General features: G+C 43.5%; 1 protein-coding gene across 3 annotated transcripts in view; it reads left to right on the plus strand.

The window, feature by feature from the left end:
- Window positions 1-22,840, plus strand: part of DCX (doublecortin) — a 109,311-nt gene that overhangs the window by 78,291 nt on the left and 8,180 nt on the right. For 2 of the 3 annotated variants that reach the window (XM_019426878.2, XM_053891247.1), the window contains exons 5-6: window positions 1,582-1,719; window positions 17,652-17,746. In XM_019426878.2, coding sequence (XP_019282423.1) covers window positions 1,582-1,719; window positions 17,652-17,746 — 233 coding nt within the window. The remainder of the gene's footprint in view (window positions 1-1,581; window positions 1,720-17,651; window positions 17,747-22,840) is intronic. The other variant, XM_019426880.2, reaches the window with a different exon arrangement.

Raw genomic sequence — 22,840 nt, forward strand, 5'->3', positions numbered from 1 at the left:
CATATTTCCCAATTATGAGGGGTGAGAAAAACAAACCCGGTTGTATTGTAGACTTTACAAACAGCTCAAGTGACAAAGACCCTGAAAGAGGTGGCATTTCTGCTGTGTTCACTTTGAGAAGAGACAAATGACCATAAAATAGCTAAACAAACCCCGGGTCATATGCAACTTCCTATACCTTCTGCATCTCCAGCTCTGGACAGTGATCACTAAAGTCCATCAACCAAAACAAGACGTAGAACAAACAAAAATGAGCTTTCTGCTTAACTCAATTTCCAAAAAAACACTCAGTTTGTCAGAAAAGATCCCTTAATTTTTTCTGGGTAATTGATAGATCTTTAAGTAGGAAGTGACCAGAGAGTGTCCAAAGAAAAGACTGCCCTCTACCTAGCTGTGTGGTTCCACTTTGACCATCACAGCACTAGGTTGGAAAATCCATAGCGGAAAGAGCACTAGACTGGGACTTAGGAGACTTGGTTGCTAGCCCTCGCTCTGCTCGTTTCTTGCTTTGTGGTCCTAAGCAAGAGGCTTATATTCTTTGCGGTCTCGTCAGCAACGTGAGTATGATAATTCTCTTAACGCATTAGCACAATCCGTGCCCAGAATTACCACAGTAGGGCTGCTGAGTGATCTGCATGGAAAAAGTGCCCCACACGTGTCGGACTGAGGTTGAGGCAAGTAGCAGAAACATTTGGCAGACTCCCCGATACACCCAAGAGCTTTCTGTAAGCTCTGAGTGACAGTCACTGCTGGCTCCTTTATATTCATTAAGCCGGCATAGGGTTTTATGATAACGTGCATTGAAAATAAAAAAGGGGTGCCTGGGTGGCTCAGTCGGTTGAGCGTCTGACTTCGGCTCAGGTCACGATCTCACGGTTCATGAGTTCGAGTCCCCGTATCGGGCTCGCTGCTTGTCAGTGCGGAGCCTGCTTTGGATCCTCTGTCTCCCTTTCTCTCTGCCCCTCCCCTGCTCATGCTCTTTCTCTCAAAAATGAATAAATATTTTTTTTAAAAAAGAAAGAGTTCTATAAATGCAAGATAGTGGTGGTGGCGGTGGTAGTTAGGAGTGCTTATTTATAAAATGGCATGACATCCCTAATATGCCTATTATAATACATGGCATGCAATGAACAATAAATGGTAGCTCCTCCTTTCTCCTTTAGATTACTCACGAATGTTTCATCTGTGTGGCTGCAGCCTCTCGGCTGTCAATCTCTTCTCCAAGGAAATTAATTAATTAGGTCAACAGGTGCTCTTCTGCGTTGTCCACAAATGATCGAGTTGACTATTTAATAACCCGCCCAACCTGCTCTTCAACTCCTTCCCTTGTTTCCATAATCCAGGGATTTAAACACCTGGCTTAGCCCAGATGACTTTTGAAAGTTTCTCCCATGCCCCCCTCCCCAGAGCCATCATTCCCACAGACGGTGAGGACCACCCCGTAGTCCCGAGCCATTGGGTACTTTGGCCTGTGGTGGTTACTCCAGTTTCCAGAAGTTGGTAATATGCTGAGCCCCGTTCCTCCCTTGGCTTTACTGAGCTGTGTCTTTTTTTTTTTTTTTTTTTTTTTTTTTTTACCAGAATGCCGAGTCATGAAGGGAAACCCATCGGCCACAGCTGGCCCAAAGGCCTCTCCAACCCCTCAGAAGAGTTCAGCTAAGAGCCCTGGCCCCATGCGCCGGAGCAAGTCTCCAGCTGACTCAGGTAACGACCAAGACGGTGAGTGCTCTTCTCCTAACTGTGCATGCTGACTTCATTTACAGAGGCCAATACCCTCTGCATGCAGGGCAACGCGTTCCCCGTGAATACCGCTGAGTCTCCATGATACCAATTCTATCCGCTCAGAGACTAAACCGTCAGGCTTGTTTGGACTCATGGAGACACAGCTAAACCCCGGTTCTACTCAGATGGACGCAGACCAGAAACCTGTAATGCTTATTGTCGTGTTTGTCCTCATAGTCACCATCTTCAACATCACCCAGCAAAAGCACAGTCAATGAAATAATCCAGTCACATGCCAATCTGAAACAGAAAAGCAAAATCGAAAACAAAATATCAAACACTTGCCACCCCGAAGTGTCAACATAGTTGAGGCACTTGAGCTTCCAATTTGACTTTGAGCTTTTTAGAAGTCAACACATAAAGAGAAACAAGATAATTCACATCATTCTCACAACAAGAGAAAAAATATGTAGGCCAGGGTCTGAAAGGAAACACAGAGATTTGTCACACAGGATTTTAATTAGTGGATAGTGAGTGATCTAAAAAATGTGGTGTATGAATCACTGCCAAGCCATGAACTATTTATCAGTCTGTGACAAGCTTAGAAGCTTGTGCCAAATGCAAATTATGCCACTAAGCAAACATTTGCTTCAGCTGACTCTTTTTTTCATAGCATAATTTTATTGATAAAGGCAGCAGTGTGTCCTTTGAAGTTCTGGTGCAAGATCCTGCCCCCGCCGCCTGAGTGACACTGATCTGAAAAGGCAAAGGGCCCCAGAAGTTCAAGTTGAGAAGCTGAGTGGAGTCATGCACAGACAATTTGAGTTCTTTGTGGTAAAGGCAATTGTATGGCCCAGAAGACTTCTATTTGTTCTCCCAAGGCTCAGTGTTCACCACGAGAATTCTTCCAGCCTGGGAACTTTGGGGCAGAGAGCACAAACACTATCTTTGCTTCCAATTGGGGCAACTCAAGCAGCCTCTTGGCGTGGAAATGCTTGTGGCCTAGAAAAACAGCCTGTCCTTCTGGCCTCACACTGCCAGGAGCATACACATCAGCGGCCATATTTTTATTCTCAGGCAGAAAGAACTGAACTGGAAGAAGCAGCACAAGCTTTTCATGCTTTCATGACCCTGCACACCCTACTTCCCTGCCCCTGGAATGCCATCCCTCTACCCTACCACTCTTCTTTGCTTGGAAACTTCTATTCATCCTTCAACACCTCAAATAGAAATAGTTTCATTCCGTGCACTATCATAGCATGTCATTCATGTATCTGGGGGTAATATTCACCATGCTGTGCTGTAAAGTCTGTATGTACCTGTCTACTTCTCCAACTAAATATTGGGCCCCTCAGGGGTCAGATGTCGTGTTCATCTTGTATCCTCAGCGCTGGGTCCTAGTAGATGCTCAACTAATGTTTGTGAATGAACAGATATGTAAAAGTACCTATTTCACCCAGCACGGTGCTAGAGATGTAGTTAATATCTAGGTAATATTTGCTAAAGGAGTAAAAAATGCAAGTGTTTGCTAATGTTTTGGTGAAGCGTACAAAACAGCACATGCCCCTATCTAAACAAATTCATATTGCTCACACTACAAAGACTGATGTTTTAACATTCAGATTAAGAATGAAATTATAGAGAGGTGCCCAGGTGGCTCAGTTGGTTGAGCGTCCAACTTGGGCTCAGGTCACAATCTCACAGCTGGTGAGTTCGAGCCCTGCGTCGGGCTCCGTGCTGACAGCTCAGAGCCTGGAGCCTGCTTCGGATTCTGTGTCTCCCTCTCTGTCTGCCCCTCCCCCACTCACATTCTGTCTCTGTCTCTGTCTCTCTCTCTCAAAAATAAAACATTAAAAAATTTTTTGAAAAGAATGAAATTGTAGGAATAATACTTGGCAATCAAAAGGAATGAAATCTTGCTGTTTGCAACAACGTTGATGGAACTAGAGTGTATTATGCTAAGTGAATGGATAAGTCAGTCAGAGAAAGACAAATCATATGACTTTACTCATATGGAATTTAAGATATAAAACAGATGGACATAAGGGAAGGGAAGCAAAAATAATATAAAAACAGAGAGGGAGACAAACTAGAAGAGAGTCTTAAATACACAGAACAAACTGAGGGTTGCTGGAGGGGTGTTGGGTGGGGGATGGGCTAAATGGGCAAGGAGCATTAAGGAGGGCACTTGTTGTGATGAGCACTAGGTGTTATATGTAAGTGATGAATCACTAAATTTTATTCCTGAAATCATTATTACACTATATGTTAAATAACTTGGATTTAAATTTTTTTTTAACTTAAAAATTTTAAATTTTCAAAAAAAGAATGAAATTGTACAAGTTCTAGGCAGGGTCTTGCAAAAAAAATGGACTTTAAATGCTTGATCAAGATTCATAAAGTCTGGCAATAACTGCCTACCAATCATTTTTCAGAAATATCACTGATCGTTTCTGGGATTTCTTTTTTTTTATTTTTATAGAGAATATGCATGTGTGCGTGTGTATGAGTGGGGGGGGGCATAGGGAGAGAAAGAGCTGGGAGCCTGATGTGGGGCTCAATCCCACAACCTTAGATCATGGCCTGAGCTGAAATCAAGAGTCAAATGCTTGACCAGTGAGCCACCTGGCACCCCCTTTTCTTGGATTTCTTTTTTTTTTTTAAATGTTTATTCATTTTTGAGAGAGAGAGAGAGAGAGAGAGCACGAGCCGGGGAGGGGCAGAGAGAGAGGGAGACACAGAATTTGAAGCAGGCTCCAGGCTCCGAGCTGTCAACACAGAGCCTGATGTGGGGCTCGAACTCACGAACCACAAGATCATGACATGAGCCAAAGTTGGACGCTTAACCGACTGAGCCACCCAGGCACCCCTCTTGGATTTCTAATGTGTACTACTCATTTCGTACTGCAAAACAAATTACCCCAAAACGTAGCCACTCAAAACAACAAATATTTATTATTTTATAGTTTCTGTGGGTTAGGAATTTTGGAGTAGCTTAGCCTGTGTGGTTTTGTCTGGCTCAGGATCCCCCATACAGTTGAGGTCAAAGTGTTGGTGTGGTGTTGGTGAAGTCATCTGAAGGTTCACCTGGGACTGTAGGCTCCACTTCCAAGATGGCCGTTGGCAGGATCTTCTCCCAGACAGTGATTCAAGAAAGTGAACAAGGAAGAAGATGCAGTGCTTTTTGTGATCTAGTGTCCGAAGCCACAGACCGTCACTTCTGTTTTAGTCAACTCATTAGCAGCAGTCACTAACTCCAGCCCACCTTCAAGGAAAGAAGGGTCAATCTTCACCTCTTGAGTAGGGGGTGGACCTGGTTTTAGACGGCCAAGAATTGGTGAACCTATTTTTAAGCCACCACTAACCTCTTACTTAAAAATGCTGAGGCGGCAGTAGCTTGAGATAAATGGATTCTCTGTGGGCTGTATCCAGTTGGGTCATCCACCCCATGTGAACCGAACCATCTGTGAGTAAACATGGCTTAAACATGATCGCCAACATGCTACCTACAGAATTTCCCTTCTAGAAACTATGCATCTCACTGACTCTAAGATATTAGAAATGGAGAATGAATACGTTAGGATGTAATGAATATTTGTCTGATTAAAAGGAATATAATAGATCCCAACCTAGGCAAAGGCAGACAAGATCTGCCTTTGCTCCTTCACAGCACCTTTGTTAGAGAGAAGGAATGAAGATATATTCACACACACAGGATAAAAAAGAGAAACCAATTCGAGGCAGGGAAAGTGGACTTTGCTTGGCAGATATCAGAATTACACACAGCCCTTGCTCCCTATTAGCAAAAACAAAAACAAAAAAACAAAACACCTAAAGTGGTGTTCTCAGGAGAGAGAATTTAAATCTTTATTTCAGGTAATTCATGAACATCAATGAAGCCAAATGCTGGCCTGGCCAGCCTTAATGGCAATTTCCAGAACGTCTGAGCTCAACACAGATGACGTGTCTAGATCTTTCACATGATTTCAGCCCCAAAGCATAAAAGGATCCATGTAACATGACCTTGTCTATTCCATGGCAGTTTAGAGCCATGTCCAGGGCATCCACTCTGTGAACATTTCACAGGAACAAAGCTGATCTCAGGCAAAACAGTACTTTAGGTATGGTTTGGATTTGACATACCCATTTTCCCCTTCCCACCTCCACGTCACTCAGGACCATGCCAGGCTGGCAAGTGGAGGGGGATAGGATATGGAAAAGGAGAGGGAAGCATCTCTGTAGGAAGGCCCAGTGACACAACTTCCCAGTTTTGTGACGTGGCACAAGTTTCTTACCTTGTCTAAGACCTGGTTTCCATTTTGGTTAAGATAGAATTTACACATCTGGAGATAAAGATCATTTTCCAATATTATTGGTTGTTTCCAATTTATAGAGTTGTACAGTAGCTTCCACAGAATAAGGATCGTGTAACCAAAAGGATGAGCTATAGACCATGCATAGTTTTGCATCAGCACATGTCAAGGTTTTTCCAAGTTCTTAGCAAGGGACATAGGTAGGTTAATACCCATTTCACCAAAGAACAGTGGTGTTGAGTGGGGCTGAAATTCTTTGTTCTTTTCTAGGACATGGCAGTACCACCATGTTTCTATCCTGTGTTCGTCTGTCTTGGATCTGGGACTTGTGGGAGGGATTCACATTTTTTTTCATTCAACCTGAGAAACTCAAGGTTGTAGAAGATAGGCCATTTCCAGGGAATTTTAACTACCTTCCTTTGAAGGCAAACGACAGCCAAAAATGTTCCTCTGCAGCAGGGACTCAAACCAAATGAAACATTGGCTCAGTTCGGGTTCAGTTAAAGGAATGTTTTGATGTTCTAGTTCATTAGAAAATATATAGGTTTGATTCTGGTTTGAACATGTTTGCTAAATTTTCAAATACTTTTTTAAGAAGAACAGAGCAATGGAGTTGGGAGAAAGCAAATATTTATTTAAAGTTATAAAATAAAACAAATCTTTCAGAGGAGGGTAATAGTGAAAGAATAAAAGAAATAAGTCAAATAGACATTCATATATATACTATATATATATTTAGTATATATATACTATATATAATAGTATAGTATATAGTATATTAGTATATATAGTATATATACTAATATACTATCATAGTATATTAGTACATAATATATATACTAATATACTATCTATAGTAGTATAGTGTATATATATATATATATATGGACATCTATTTGACCTATTTCTCTTATTCTTTCACATATATAGTATATATGTATATATATGTATAATATATATACATATATGTATAATATATATTACATATGCAATACATATGTAATATACATATTATACACATACATATAATACATATACATATTATATGTAATTGCATATGTAACATATATTACATACATACATAGTATATATATGTGTAATATATATACATAGATATATATAGTGTATATATATATATATATATATATATATATATATATATATATTTGGTCCAATTCATGGTTCAGTTGGCTTGAGGTTTAGGAAATTGATGCGATTTGGTCTGTAATTTGTGTCATAATTTGATTCCTCAGTCCTTGTCTCTTTTCTGTTCTTCCCATGAGTAAATCAAAATCTGTATACTTTATTCCCTTTGAGTTCAGTCCCCACTCCTGCCAATGTTGAGTGTGCCCCAAATGGAATGTCTGTTGTTAAACCCTAAACGCAAGTTAAGGAAGGATTCGGTCGTCTACATAATAATGCTATAAGGAGCTCTCATTCTTACTGGGCAGAGCTGATGGACTCGTAGAATCCAAGTCCCATTAGCCATGTCTGTCTTTAAAGTAGGACAAGGAACTGTGGTAAAGCAGAGAAGAATCTGAGCCCAGAGGTCTCCTCTGGGATGTTTGAAGAAAGCTTGTGTAGTGCCCCCATTTTGATTAACCCAGGACTTGCCATTTTGATGGGCAAAGGGAAGCCTGGCCTCAGAACTGCAGGAAGACCTTTCTAGTGTGTCGCTGGCTGTTTCCATTTCAGCCATTAATGTGTTAATTTTTCCTTTTCTGCAACTACCCCCAATTGAATTGAATTGAATTAAAAGGACAAAGTAGCTAGTTGCTGGGAAGGAGTCTTTTCTTTTTCTTTCTTCTTCTTTTTTTTTTTTTTCCTTAAGGAGCCTCTAAAGAAGCTAATTACCCACCCTGGTAGGCTGAGAGAATTGTAATGTGATAATTAGTTTGGTGTTCTTCAGTAGTAAGTCATTGTTGTAGCAACCCGATGTTCCCCACCCTCCTTCCTCCCAACCTATGTGTACCTATTCCTGAAAATCAACTCTTCCCTGTTCCCAACCCCCTTAAAAAGAATGGATTCTGCACCAAAATATACAGACTTTGTAAGGGGAGGTCAAGGTACACAAAACAGCGGTGCAGTGGGTGTGTGGGTTCATGGGAGAATTGTATCCAGAAGTATTTCTCTTCCTAACTGAACAGGCTGCTTTGAGTTGCCTGAGGAGGGACCTAGCTATTCTGCCCTTCCCGAATGTGATCGTCTAGACCAGCTCTGGCTAATAGAAATATAATGGGAGCCTTGTACATAATTTTAAATTTTCTGACAGCCACAGTTAAAAAGGTCAAAGAAACAGAAGAAATCTGTTTTGATAATATATTTTAATCTACTCGATGCATCCAAAATATTATCATTTCAACATGTAATCAATGCAAACAAATTCCAATGAGATCTTTTCCATTCTTCGAAGTCGGGCTGTGTCTTACAGCCCATCTTAATTGTGGCTCCCCACACTTCAAATGCTCAAAGGCAAATGTGACTAGTGGTTACTGTACTAGACAGCACAATAACTTTCCTCTCTTAGAGAGGTTCAAGATAACGATCTTCTACATAAATTAAAGCTCTGCACTTTGCAAAATACTTCCAAATTCATCACCTCAGTTGTCACTCACAATAGCACCGCGAATTAGGTTGGGAAAGGAAAATCATCCAATTTGTTTTTTTCCTTTTAGATGGGGGAAACTAAGATATAAAGAGGCTCAGTATCTTGTGGTCTTCTCAATGTCATGCAACTATTTACTACCCAAGAGCCAGAGCCCAGCTGTCCTGACTTCCAGGCAGACAATCCCTGCACTGTCTTTGAGGCAAGGTGTGGGAGCTCCAGAGTGGTAAATAGAAAGGTCTCTGTTGTATGCTCCTTGCTTGTCTGCTTCCTTCCATCTTCCCTCACCTGGAGGCAGGGGAATGGAGTGACATGTGTGTCGTTCTCTTTGTGCTACCTAGAGCACAGCTATGAGGAATTGGGCACCTCTGTTTCCAGGGCCCGGTCCTAGACATTCCATTAGCTCCCCTGCTGTCACTCCAAGGGGAAGGGGTGCTCTGGGAAAAGAAAAACACCCCTTGGCCCTCCCCCATTCTGATTCTTTCTAAAACCACAGCTTGTGTTGAGTTTCACTGGAGGAACTGCCCCATATCTAAGGTAACATTTGCATTGGCGTTGGAGAACCACCTGAGAAATTGTTGGCACGGGCCATAAATTGGGGACCACTGAGCACTCGGCAGGGCTTGGGATGTGGTGGTGTTGACCCGCCTCCCTGTAATAGGAGTCTTACACACACCTGCTGCAGTCTGGGACTTGCGTTTAAATGCAATTGACTCTCCAGAGTTTGGATGGAGTACCTAATAGAGCTGGGTACTGTGCAGAAAAGGAAGAAGATGAACTCCCAATCATTAAGAAGCTTATGATTTATTGGGGGACCCAGTATACATACGTGTTTAACAAAACATTTATTTGCAAATACTTATATAGTTCTTATGTACCAAGCAACTGTGCTAACCACTCTGCACATATTAACCAATTTAATCTTTATAATAACCTCATGAGGTAGGCACTGTTGCCCCCGATGAAAGCTAGAGCATATGAAAGCTAAGTGACCTGCCCAAGACCACACAGCTCCTAGGTATTAGAACTGAGGTTTGAATCCAGGAAGTCTGGCTTCGCAGTCCACAATTTAACCATGGCTCCGTGGTGTTAACTATGAGTTAACAGTAATGGTTTGTGTCAATGCCAAGTGAATGGGAGATACAGGCAGTAAGTGCTAAGGGAAGCCTTCTGGGAAAAACTGGGGCTTGAAGGAGGGTTATATTTCAATTGATAAGGACATGGATTATTTCTCTTTTTTTATTGTAAAGAGAGAAAGATATAGAGAGCACAAGTGGGGGAGAGGGGCAGGGGGAGAGAGACAGACTCTCCAGAGACACGGGGCTTAATCCCATGACCCTGGGATCATGAACTTCAGCTGAAATCAAGAGTCAGATGCTCCACTGAAAAAGCCACCCAAGTGCCCCAGAAATGGATTATTTCTGACAGAGGGGGGAAGCATGAACAAACGAGTACGGATGGTGATGAATATAGCATATGAGGGTCCAGGGAAGCAGCTGTTAAATCTACATCTCCGGCCCCAACTTTCCTTCTGGATGTTAATCCCATGAATGCCTACCAGGCGATCCTACTTAAATGTACCAAATATGATGTGCCTAACGACCAAAAACATTCCCACCCCCAACTCCCTGTCTGGCAATAGAATATCTTCTATTCTGTTCCCTGGGTCCAATGCCTTGGTTTTATCTTTGATTCTTCTACTCTTGAATCCTTCAAGTCGGCCATACGCTGCTGTTGTTGAACCTTTGAAACATCTTCACATTACTCACACAGAAGTCCCTTCCTTTTCGTCGTCATGTGATGCCAGAATTACTCAACAGACTCCTAAGTAGCATCCCTCTTTCAAATCTCTGTCCCCTTTTGCATCTGGGGTGGTGCCACCATATTTCTCATCCTAAAACACATTTCCATTGTGTCACCCCCTACCGCAGAACCTTCAGTGGTTCCACGTTGCATTCATTGACCACCCCCATGGTAATGGCTGAGAAGGTAAAAGAGAGAGGGGCAGAGAGCCAAGGGCTATGTTTTTGGAAGTACAGCAAGAAACGAAAAAGCAATAGGCTTTACTCGGGAAAGCTTCAATCCTCTAACGCCTGACCTGCTAGCCAAAGAAAGTCCTCAGCCCGTTGAGATTGATAAGTCATCCCTCGCAGAAGTGGGATTTCCTAACTCGGTGCCTATGTATTGCATAGTTACTCATGTCCTTCCATTTCTAGTAGTGGCAATAGTAATATTAAGAGAAGAAGAGGTAATTATGAAGCCCTTTCTACATGCTAAGCACTTAGCTAAGCGTTTTATGTATAGTCTGTCATGTAACCCTCAAAACAACAATTGAGATGTGCATTATTATCGTTCAATGTTGCAGATGGGGTAACTAAGACCTACAGAGGTTAGGTTACATGCCAGGTCACACATCCAGGCTAAGCCAGGATTTGGAACCTTGACTGGTTCCAAAGTGTGTGCTCTTTCCACAACTTAAGAGCCCTGTAGTTGTTTTTTTTTTTTTTTCTAGTTTCTACCCCATTAAACCAGTAGCGAACTCTGAAGCTTGCTCCGCTAGAAATATGTTCTCCGCAGAACCACCTTCAACAGCAAGGAAATGTTGTCAGCATTATCAAGTCTGAGAAAACAATCCTGGCACTTCCATCCGTCTTCTTAAAGATGTCTTCTTCTTGAGGGGAACTGATCCGTGTCAAAATATTGCAGGCATGGGTGCACATGTTTGTTTTGCAACCGGGAAAATTCTTATTTCTCTTTTTATTTAGAACATTCCAAACTGCATGCTGCCCAAGACTCTGTAGGAAATAGATTTAAAATTCAAGTTCCAACTCCTGAAGTTCCGGTATCTCACAACCTAGGATTGAATTTGGCGTGGGAACCAGCGCTGTGATCAAATCAGTGAAGAACTGCTCCTGCTTCCCTAATGGATGGGTCTGGGGAGAGGGACACAAGCTTTTCCACTGACGAGAAACAATTAGCCAAACCATCCAGACACCCATCCCAAGGGCTCTTCGGAATGAATGTGTGAAAACCACAGGCTCTATGTCTTGGCCTTGTTCTGAAGTAAGCTAAAACCACCTTGGTTCTACTTGGATGGCCTACCAGAAAAACTCCCTGTATATGTAGGGAGCAAACAGGGGGTGTATTTGAACTGGAATGCAAGAACGCTTAGAGCATCTCAATACAAGAAAAAATGAGGGAGTGGCTGAATTGTGTATTGAGATCTCCCTCTGCAAGGCATTAGGGAATTAGGCATATGATGTGCTCACCTTAAGGCAATTTTGAAGTGAATCTATAAGTAAATCCCTGAGGCCATATCCATTGAGGAGAAGTAATTTATACTCTTGAAGCAAGTCCTACTCTCTCTGAACCTCTATATTCTTATGATTAAAAGGAGACCATTAATTCCTGGCCATCATTGCTTGAGGTTATCAGGAGAATCATGTGAATTCATATATGGTAAAATGCTTTGAAAACATTTGTAGAAATACAACTGCAAGTTTTTCATTTTTAAAGTTTTTTTAATGTTTATTTATTTATTTTTGAGAGAGAGAGAGAGAGAGAGAGAGAGAGCAGGGGAGGGGCAGAGAGATAGGGAGACAGAATCCCAAGCAGGCTCTGCGCAGAGCCTGACGTGGGGCTCGAACACACGAACTGTGAGATCATGACCTGAGCCTAAATCAAGAATTGGATGCTTAACCGACACCACCCAGGCCCCCCTACAACTGCAACTATTAAGGTGGATCTCAAATTATTGTCATGGCTTTTTTAAGATGGGTTTGTTTGGGTTTTTTTTAGTGAGCAATATTTCAAAATAGACATTCAACCAAAACCAATAGGCTTGCTTTTGAGTTGAGCTCAAGCATTGTGATTCGAATGGGAGGAAAAGTCAGAGCTAAGTGAATGAGCATTATCAGTTTGGTCTCCTGACAAAGTTTGGGTAAAAAGCAGATGCCAAGCTGGCTCTTTTCTTTCTGTGCCTTTCTGGCCATCCAAACTTGAACCTATAAAGTATAATGACATGTCTAACTCGCTGCCCAAACAGTTCTATAATTGCCACACCTGGGGCTACTTACACCCACCTTCCACGCAGCTGCATCCCAGTTTCCAAGGACTAGTCCAGCCTCCAGACAAGGAAATCCATAGTCTAGGAGCTCAGCATCACCTCTGCTTGGCTGGTGACCATACTCTGTCCTTGGCTGCCCATGCCAGAAATTGGACCCTCTCCTTGTTCTTTCGAAACTGACTTAACCCACCTTATTCCCCACTCCTGGGAACCCCTTTCCCCCCCATACGTTTAAATTCCTATAAATAGGTAAGTCAACCTAGTTACCTGAACAGCCATCTGTTGTTTGGATTTGTCCTGCTCCATTCTGACCCAGCCAAGGATTTGAAGATGAGCACTGGGGCCAGGGCAGGCATCGATGATTCAGAGAAGCTAATGAGATAAGACTGAATGCCAAGCCAAGCTCCGCCATTGTGCTGCGTAGCCGAGGGACACCAGCTGAGGGGAGTAATAGACACAGATACCGTCTTCCCAGAGAGCTCTGTGGCCTGAAGGTAGTTACATGCCAGTCTCTTTGGCGAATAAAAGGAAGTGCTTGCTAAATACCTTCCAATCTAAACTAGATAAGTGGAATAAAAGTCCAGAAGACTTTTTCTAAGCTCCGGTGTCTGCTTCTACCTTGTCCTACTCATCTCTCTTTTCTCTACAGCAACTTTTCTCCCCCCCCCCCCTTCCTTCCTGAGTCAGAAAGTTGTCATGGGGAGGAGTTCCAGAAGCAATTCATTTATAAAAGGAAGAGTGACGTAGCAAACACTGAAAGCAAACCGAAACACACATAGGCTTTGGGATCAGAGAGACCTGTGTTCAAATCCTGACTTTGCTATCCCTAACTGGAGCAAGATTCTCTTTCCCCATTGGAAATGAGAATACAACTAAAAGTGGGGGTTTTTTTGGGGGGGGGGTTGGGAGTGCACGCAGAGTGCCTGGCCTATCGGATACTTAAAACGCACTAATTATTATCTTGGTGTTTGTTGATAAGATGGCCTAGGAGACTACAAAGTTGTGATGTACCTTGTTGTAGAGGGAAAAAAACGGATATATACAATGATAAGAAAGGAATGAAAGAATTCGGACTATGGGGAAATAAAAGGTGACAACAGTGAGACAACGCTGTGGTTCCGAGGAGGGACATGTGAAAGAGAGACGACTAAAAGGGGGCACAGTCTCCCCCAGTGCATCCCCAAATTGCAGCTGAGAATTAGAAGCTCAGAGACAAGAGCTAAAGGCATTTAGTAAAGAAAAATAAGGGGCAGTGAGGGATGTCAACCAAGTTATTTCCAGCCACTCACTGTCACAATGAACTGTCATGGCTTTCTGTGTGGATTCGCCAAAGTAAGCCAGTGCACAGTTCATCAGGCCCTGTTTGCGTTTTTCCCTGCTCCTTCTTTTACCTGACCAGAATCCATATCAAATGGCACCCTCCCAGATTCCCCCCCCCCCAGAACCCATAGAAGAAATGCACATATGAATGTATTTTTATCTAGTCTGTAAATGCAGGAGCTCCTTCAGCTTGTGAGGAATTGACATTTGCTTGTGCGTGTCTATGTTCTTTCATTTCTCTGTGTCCGTCTTTGGTTTCTTTTTTTTTTTTTTTTCCATCAGGAAGTCTGGGAAAGTGCATTTTTCCAACAATGCAGTGAGTGGCAGTTAAAGTATTAAGAAACTGATTTTCAAAACGCCTGTCGAATGTGGATGACACAATAAAGGTTAAGATTGACTAGCTGGGGAGTGGCAGAGAATAAACACAGACACACACAGGGAATAGAAAGAGAGGTATTGATAAAATATGTATTTATGCACTACCCCTAAACTTCTTAAGTGAGAGAGTTTCAGAGGATATTGAGAAAAGTACTAGAAGTTGCACAAGAACCTGTATGTGCAGGTCTGTGGCCAATGAATGGGTAGAAACTGCCTCACAAGCAGACATGCTTGTGGTTCACGATGTTCTACATTTTGGCAAGACTGGTAGGCTCATCCTCAGCTAGAGAAGAGTGTAGGTGGACAGAGACAGTTTGCACATTGGGAGTGTAGTAACCACCGCTGTGTCCCATGACTGACACATGCCGGGAACTACCATCTGTTGTTGCCAAGGGAGGCATCAATCATGTGGAACAAAATGCCAGAACTTACCTGGGGATGCCTACATCTGTTAGCCTCCGTGGCTGAGGGCAGGGATCTTGGGGAAGACTCGCATTACATCAGCTCAGACTGATCTCCCAGATTGTTCTCTATCTCGAATACTATGGGGTGCGATTTAAAATGCCTGCTAGGAAGGACCTGCTAGGTCCTTCAGGCACTGAAAGTGTGCTGTAACTCCTTCCTTTTCCTCTAATGGATTAATTGGCCCCACTGTGGCTCCGCACACTCTGGCCTTTTCCACAATGCCTCCCTTATTCACTAGAAAGCTTAGTACCTTGGCCAAGCCTAGCTCTCACAATCTGTGCTGGCCAGCACAAGTCACATTCTTCTTGGGGTTGCTTACAAGGTGGCTTGACTGTCTTCTAGGTGTCTGTCTTCCACGTTGTCCCTTCTCTCCCTCCTCCCCCCCCCCCCCCGCCCTTAAGTCATGGTCACCTCTCACCTGGACTATTGCATTGTCTTCTAACCAATTCCTTTGCTTCTACCCTTACCCCAGCCCACCCCAACCCCCCCCCCCCGCCCCCCAGCCCAGCTTTCCTACAATAGCTAGAGTAATAGTTTTAAAATGCAAATTTGATAGTATCACTCTCAGATTTCTTTCACAAATCAACCCCAAACAAAAGGCCCCCACGGTCTGGCCTTTATGCCATCTCTGGTCTCATCTCTTGGAGCTCACCGCTGGCACCCTATGCTTGAGCCATTTTGAGCTATTTGCCCTCTTCAAAGGTATGGTATTCTTGTACACCTCTATGTCCTTGCCCCTCCTGGTACAATCCTAAAGTCTAGAATACTCATTCTGCCCTCTAGCTCCAATTCATCTTTTTGTAAGGGCTTTGAGATACAATTCACATACGAACTTGCTCATTTAGAATGTACAGCTCAAGGCATTTTAGGTCAGCCACAAAATTGTGCAACGGTCTCGACTATTTATTGCCAGAGTATCTTTACCCCTCTAAAATAAACTCTGCACCTGTTAGTGGACACTCTTCATTTCCCCCCAGCTACCCACTTGACCTTGGTCAGCCTCTGGCAACCATTGCTCTACTACTTTCGGTCTCTATAGATTTGTCTCCAGTTATTCCAGAGTCATCCTTCAAGATTTTTCTCAGGTGTTGCCTCCTCCTGTGTGCCTCCCAGTCCCCTGATTTCAAAGCCTCTCCTCACCTCTAAGAATTATCCCTGCATGGCTCTGCCATAGGACTTAGCCCACCGTATTCTTGCCTGCTTCACCATGGGACGTGACTTCTCATCTCTGAAACCCCCATGTCTAATACTTGGCCTGGTTTAGAGAAAGCACCTCGTAACTACTGGCTAAATGAATGAATGACTTCCAGGAAGCCCTAACAGGGACAGAGGCCTCTCAGTGAGTGGGTGAGAGATGCATTCACTAGGATACAGGTCAAGCCAGACAGCGGATGCCTACACGCCCATTCTTCAGCTTACTTGCTCTTGGATAAACTCAGCAACCGCCCCACTGATGTCTCTTCCATCTCTACAGTTGATACTCAGGTTCCAGAACCTAGGGAAACGTGACCATAAGTGAAGAAGCGAAAGTATATCCTCAGGAAATATTCGTGATACAACAGTTTAAGCTTTCCGATGTGTGTGGGACGAACAGCAACGCCCTCAGGCTATTCTCCTGCTTCACGTGTTCAATTCTCTCTCTTCCTCCCTCCCGCCTTCTCTTCCTTCTCGTTTCTCTCCTCCTCCTTCTCTCTCTCCCTGCCCCCACAGACCTTTGGGATATTTTTTAAATATCCCTTTATTTCTAAAGTACATTTCAGAATATCTCTGATTAACAATATGGGTCCTTAGATTTAAGAAACAATTAACTCTAGCATGAGATGTCTAAACATGAGTCCACTCGAAAGCTGTTTAATTGTTCCATCCCATGCACCATATTTTTTTTTACATGATGGTATATTTAAAAAGCTCATTAGCAAAGGGGATATACAACATTTGCCAACACGATGGAGCATCAAGATGTTACATACTAAACCATCTCATTTTTCAGCATTGTGTCAGCCTAGAGAGAAATGGGGGTGCACCCTGACTCTGGCCATCACTGTCTGTTTTCCTCTGTCTCTGTGCCTTTCTCCCGATTTCAAACGTCTTCATTATTTTCTTCTAATATCTGACTCTGTCTTCCCCGTGTCCCCTCTCCTCCACTCCTGATCTCGTTCCCTCCTTCTTTTTTTGATTCCCTCCTCTGCCCATTTGCTGTCCAAGTGTTTCTTTACGTCTCACGCTGTTTTCTTCTTCCACTTTCTTTTCCGTTCTTCTTCCTGAGTAAGCTCCCTTTGTCTTTGTTTCTTTCTGTTCTTTTCAGCCAGGATGCGGCCGGGAAGAGAGTGGGGTGGCAGGGAGGTGAGAACAAAAAGAGACAGTGGGGAGAGATTGGCTATCTGCCACATCATCTGCTTTGTGCCTCACTTTTTTTCTCACTTGTAACCTTGAAACGAAATCCTATGTTCCCAGACTACCTCCCAGAGATGGTGTTAGGGTCAAACTTGGGAATGAATATGAGAAAGGTTTGAAAAGAACCAGAGCCCTGTAATTGGAAGCGCTCAGGGGAAAGGGTGGGAGGATTATGGCCCTGCACTGCTCCAGGATCTAATTAACTGAGGATTGCAGTTCTGGCCTTTCTGAGGAATGTGTTTCTTTTCACCTTTGTTCCGCTCATCAAATCACTTGGTTGTCTGTGTACCTTGCTTGAATGTTCTTCGTGTCTTCGGAGGGGAAGGATAACTGGTTCTTTTGTATGCTGTTGATTCTTATCCCTTCCTTTTCTCTTGCCTTGGGCTAGCAAACGGGACCTCCAGCAGCCAGCTCTCCACCCCCAAGTCTAAACAGTCACCCATCTCCACGCCCACCAGTCCTGGCAGCCTCCGGAAGCACAAGGTATTATGTCTCTTATACCTTACTAAACCCCTTTGCACTCGGACTTCTTTGAATGGCTGGGTGAGGGTTTGCTCCGCCATCCAACTTCGACAGTGCACCAAGGCCAGAATTTCCCTTCATCTGGTCCTCGAGCTTGAAGACCTGGGAATCCCAGCAGGGGCCAAGCTTCTGGTCACTTTTATTTATTCCTCCCACATACCCACCTCTCCCCGCCCCCGCCAAACACGTTTATCTACTCCCATTGACACTTAACCAAAAGAGGTAACAAAGGTCCCAAACATCCATTAGTACTTAATGGTATCACCAAATGATGGCTCAGAGGATGAGCTGGGCTCTTTTCGCTCCAATTCAGAGGCATAGCAAAGAGGGCATTGAGGGCAACATATGTCCCCAGGCACCAGTCCGTGGAAGTGAAAGACAGCATCAAAGAAAGTTAGCACTGAGTTACTCCCTTTAGATTTGCTGGACGTCAAAATATGAACAGACCCTAGTTTTGCTGTGTATTCTTCACTCCCAGGCAGATTCTGGTACAGCGTAGGAAGAGAGGGCACATACATGCCGCATTGACCCTGGGCACCATTTACACATCTAAGTCACTCAAAGTAAGTATGCCACTAAAAGAATAGAACTTTGTAAACTCTCTAGCCCTACTTTCCAAGCAGATTCGCACCCAGAAGTCTCTTCTGTATAGAAAATCTGAAGAGGTCACTGCCTTGAACCTCATCTCTGAGGCGATGTGAACATGGTTTCTGCTCTGATGACCCCACTGTGGAGCAGCTTCCTCTAGGATTCTTTTGACTTCTTCCTGCTCAGAAGACTTGGGTTGAGATGGTAAAAGGCGAAAAGCCACCGATGTGGCCAACTCCATCATGGAACCATAGATGTTCAGACCTGAAAGAGATTTTAGATGGAGATACATGAGATTCCTTTGATTCTCCCAATAAGCTTGTGAGGTTGGCATTTTGCAGGGGAGGAAATTAAGAGCCAGGAGGGTTAAGCTACTAGGGTGACACAGCTACGTAGTGTCACACGTAAGACTGGCACCCAGGTTACCAGCAGTATGCTGGAGCCAGTTCATGCTAGCTCACGAGAGGCGATGGTGAACATTGCTTCCCCAGCTCTGTGCTCAACGACATCCTGTTGGTAACCAAAATTCAGTGGTGGTGGAAGTATTTGCACTATGGAAATCAGCAAGCACTGCCAATCAAGGCCATTGTTTCCACCCCCCCCCCCCACGCCACCACCCCGAAAATCAGTTGTTAAACATTTAACAGCACACCGCTGCCTGACATTCATTTTCATTTTCTTCTCTCTCCACTAGGGCTTTAATTTCCTGGTTAATCTGACCATTACCTGTCCTGTCATTCCTAGTTCCTGTTCCGTTCCTTTAATGACCCCTTTAACTCTCTGGTATTGACCCCGACCAGAACCTTCTAATTGTCCTGCTTAGCTATTTTGTTTCCCCAAAAGAGGGTCTGCTGAACTGTCCGTGTAGCTAATGTTACGGGGAGGTTGTGGCTTGGATAAAAGCTCCTCTTGCCGTCAGCTTTCAGTAATTGTGAGCAGCTCCTATGCTACCCTGCTTCTTTTTTTTTTTTTAATTTTTTTAATGTTTATTTATTTTTTGAGACAGAGAGAGACAGAGCATGAATGGGGGAGGGTCAGAGAGAGAGGGAGACACAGAATCTGAAACAGGCTCCAGGCTCTGAGCTGTCAGCACAGAGCCCGACGCGGGGTTCGAACCCACGGACCGTGAGATCATGACCTGAGCTGAAGTCGGACGCTTAACCGACTGAGCCACCCAGGCGCCCCAATGCTACCCTGCTTCTTACTGTAGCTTTGCCCTATGCGTTTCTGCCCTTACTGTCCTTCCAAGAAGTGTGACCTGTCCCAGCACCTTTCATCAGTACCTTCCCAAAGGGAAGGGGCCGCTTGCACATTTATTTGACGTGCTCAGTTCATTTGTGCTGAGGTGGAGTGCTGGCCTTGTTAAACAATTTCTCCTGGTTGGGTCTGCAGGCTGGTTGTGGGGGTGTTTTGTTTTGACTCAATTCTCCAAATGAATTTAACCACTGAGGGACTAGAACAAACTGTAGGAGGGCAGCACGGTCAGAGCCTCGCTGTTTTCTTCACTGTGGGATTTTTTAGTGCCTCCTCTTATTTTTAAAAGTACTCTTTGTTTTTTTTCTGACAGTGACGCAGACAACCATTAAGTAATAAATTATAGAATTTTCTAGAGCCAGCTTTTGGATTTTGGTGAACTTTTCAGAAACATTTGGATTTTGGTGAGCCTCGTACTAATTTTTTAACACACACACACACACACACATATACACACACACTTTACCATTTTTTTTAACCGCTTGATATTAAGTTGCAGACATCATACCCTTTTATCCCTACATACTTCAGTGTGTATTTCCTAACAATGAGGACATTTTCATTCATAACAACAGTACAGTTATCAAAATCAGGAACTTGGCACTGGTGAAACACTATTATACCCCTGCAGCGCATATTCAAACTTCATCAGTTGTCCCAAGGACATTCTTTTCCTGGTCCAAGATCCAATCCGGGATCCCACATCGCCTTCAGTTGGTATGTCCCTTCTCAGTCTTCTTTAATCTTGAAAAGTGATCGAGTCTTTCTTTTTGACAGCGTGTTGTAGAAATGGAGAGTACAGGCCAGTTCTTTGGTAGCATGTCCTCTGATTTAGGTGTGCCCGATGTTTCCTTGTGAGCAAGTCCATATTACGCATTGGGAGCAGAATTGACACGGAAGTGATGTTGCGTGTCTCTTATTGGTTCATCCTGTAAGGAGGCAATAGCCTCATGCTTACACCACCAATGATGGAGGGTGAACTGGTGTTTCTGAATAAGCTACAGAGTATCTTGTGACCTTGGCTCAAGACCCCTGGGTCTCAGGCCTCAGCTTCTTGCTCCTCCTTTTACACAGCTACCTGAGCCTCAGCACCGTCAAGGTCCTTGGGCAGTAGGCCTAAGCAGTTCTCATCTGAACATCCATCCAAGTGGACCTGAAAGGTGTGAGTCATGGTGGAGACAGGAAGCAGGTGGCTGAGGCCATGACTTTCCTCCTGCGCAATTGGAAACAAACTTGAAGTCCCAGCATCCCTTTGGTAACTTTTGATGGCTGTGGCAGGGCCCTAAGCTGTAATCAGCCTCTTGGCTTCCCCTCTTAAGCAGCTCATGGAGAATCCTCTTTAATGCAGCTGTGATGGGGTTAGCCAAAGTCCGCATACTCAAGTGCTACAATATGGACACAAAGTAAATCCTTGGATAGTTAATGAGAACAACATTTTGCACTTCTATACTGCTTCATCCTTTTGCTAGTCATTTTCCCATTTGCCCTGATGATAACACTGTGGGAGAAATGGGGCAAGTGGCGTTTCCGCTTTACAAATGAGAAAACTCGGGTGCCGAGGTTAAAGACAACCCCAGTGTGATTCAACACGTTGGAGAAGGTAGCACATTAAAGATGTTCAAAAAGCCTAGACGTAGAGTGAAACTCTTTTGTTTATTTAAAAAAAATTTTTTTTCCACATTAGTGATTTGCACCCATGCCTTTAAATTTGGAAGCACTTTGCTTGCAAAGTTGTCTAGAGATCGAAGGGAAATATATTTGACATATTATTTGAAAATATAACTGGGGCGTGTGGGTGGCTCAGTTCGTGGAGTGACTGACTTCGGCTCAGATTTAAATGTACGTTCTCCTCTATGTTTCCAGACCTTTTTTCTGTCATCCTATAAGTGCTTGCAGAGATAGTTTGATGAATAAAGCAGGGTCCTGACCCTTAAATCACAGACACCACTCTAAATGGATTTTGGTAGTGTAATCAAGAGCGAACAAAAGGACTATAGGAGCACAAAGAGGGGTGGTGAGAAAGGCATCTGACTGGGGGAGGGTGGATGATGGGGAACGTTTTGCAGACTAGGTGACATTTAAGTGGGGCCTTGAAGCCTGGGTAGGCTTTTGATGGCTGGTGAAGAGAATGGGCATTGCAACATTTTCAAGAACAAAACCACAGCATCAGCAAAGTGCCGGGCACGTTTGGGAAAAAGCAAACCCAAACTAGAAGCCAGGTTTCTCAAAAACTCCTCTCTGACTTCCTTTGGACTATAAGCTCCTTGGACCAGAGACCAAGTTTTTGTTTTCTCTAACGCAATAGTATCGCCAGCACAGCTGTATTTGTTACAAACATTTTGTTCTGTGGGGCTCCAAGGGACCAAGAAAATGAATTTCAGGTGCAAATTATTTGTATTGTTAAGCAATATGTGTGTTTCTGTATTTCTACATATCGATCAACAAAAACAGTGTTGAGATAATTTCTTTTCCTGAACATTGTTCTACCCACGCAAGAAAATATATTTTGAATACTAAATAAGTGGATGGAGGACAGAAGCACAGAAGTTCATTCCCAAGCCTAGTCCTATGGATTGTCTCCATAGTCTGCACCTCACCTTACCCGTCCCGAGTGCAATCTCCTCACGATGCTATCCCTAGGCCTGTCCCCTCTTCCTCTGAAATATAGGTCTGAAATAATCTTCTTCTATAATTATTTCCCCCAGCCAACCAACTACACGGAAGGGTTTGTTGCATGAATAATCAAGAGCTAAAGTCCCAGTGGGTCAGTGTGGTGCGACTCAAAGTGGCCTCCAGGGTGAAAAAGGCCCTTCTATATTGTCCCCCAAATGCCCAGGGACCTCATGAACACGGCAGCATCTGTCTCATTTCTCTTCCTTTGGTCTGACTAATACAACACAACATGCAATGATTTGACTTCTATTTTATAGAATTTTAGAACCATAAAGAACCCTGAAAGATCTTGTATCTAATGGAATTCATCAACAGTCACAATATATTCCTAGAACAAAACTACCACAAACTGTCTCTTACGTTTGCACACATCATTACATTCTGGCTATTACTATATACATTATTCATAGATGTGCGCATATTGCTGTGTAGGGTGGCATGGTCAGGAATCACATAGTATTCAGTTGTCAGCGTAAGGGATTTTCAAAGGTACTATTTTTTTTTTTTTTTAGTAACAGCTTATTGAGATGTAATTCACAT

Source organism: Panthera pardus, unplaced genomic scaffold (assembly GCF_024362965.1).
Source record: "Panthera pardus isolate Hobbes unplaced genomic scaffold, ASM2436296v1 HiC_scaffold_27, whole genome shotgun sequence".
Classification (NCBI taxonomy): Eukaryota; Metazoa; Chordata; class Mammalia; order Carnivora; family Felidae; genus Panthera; species Panthera pardus.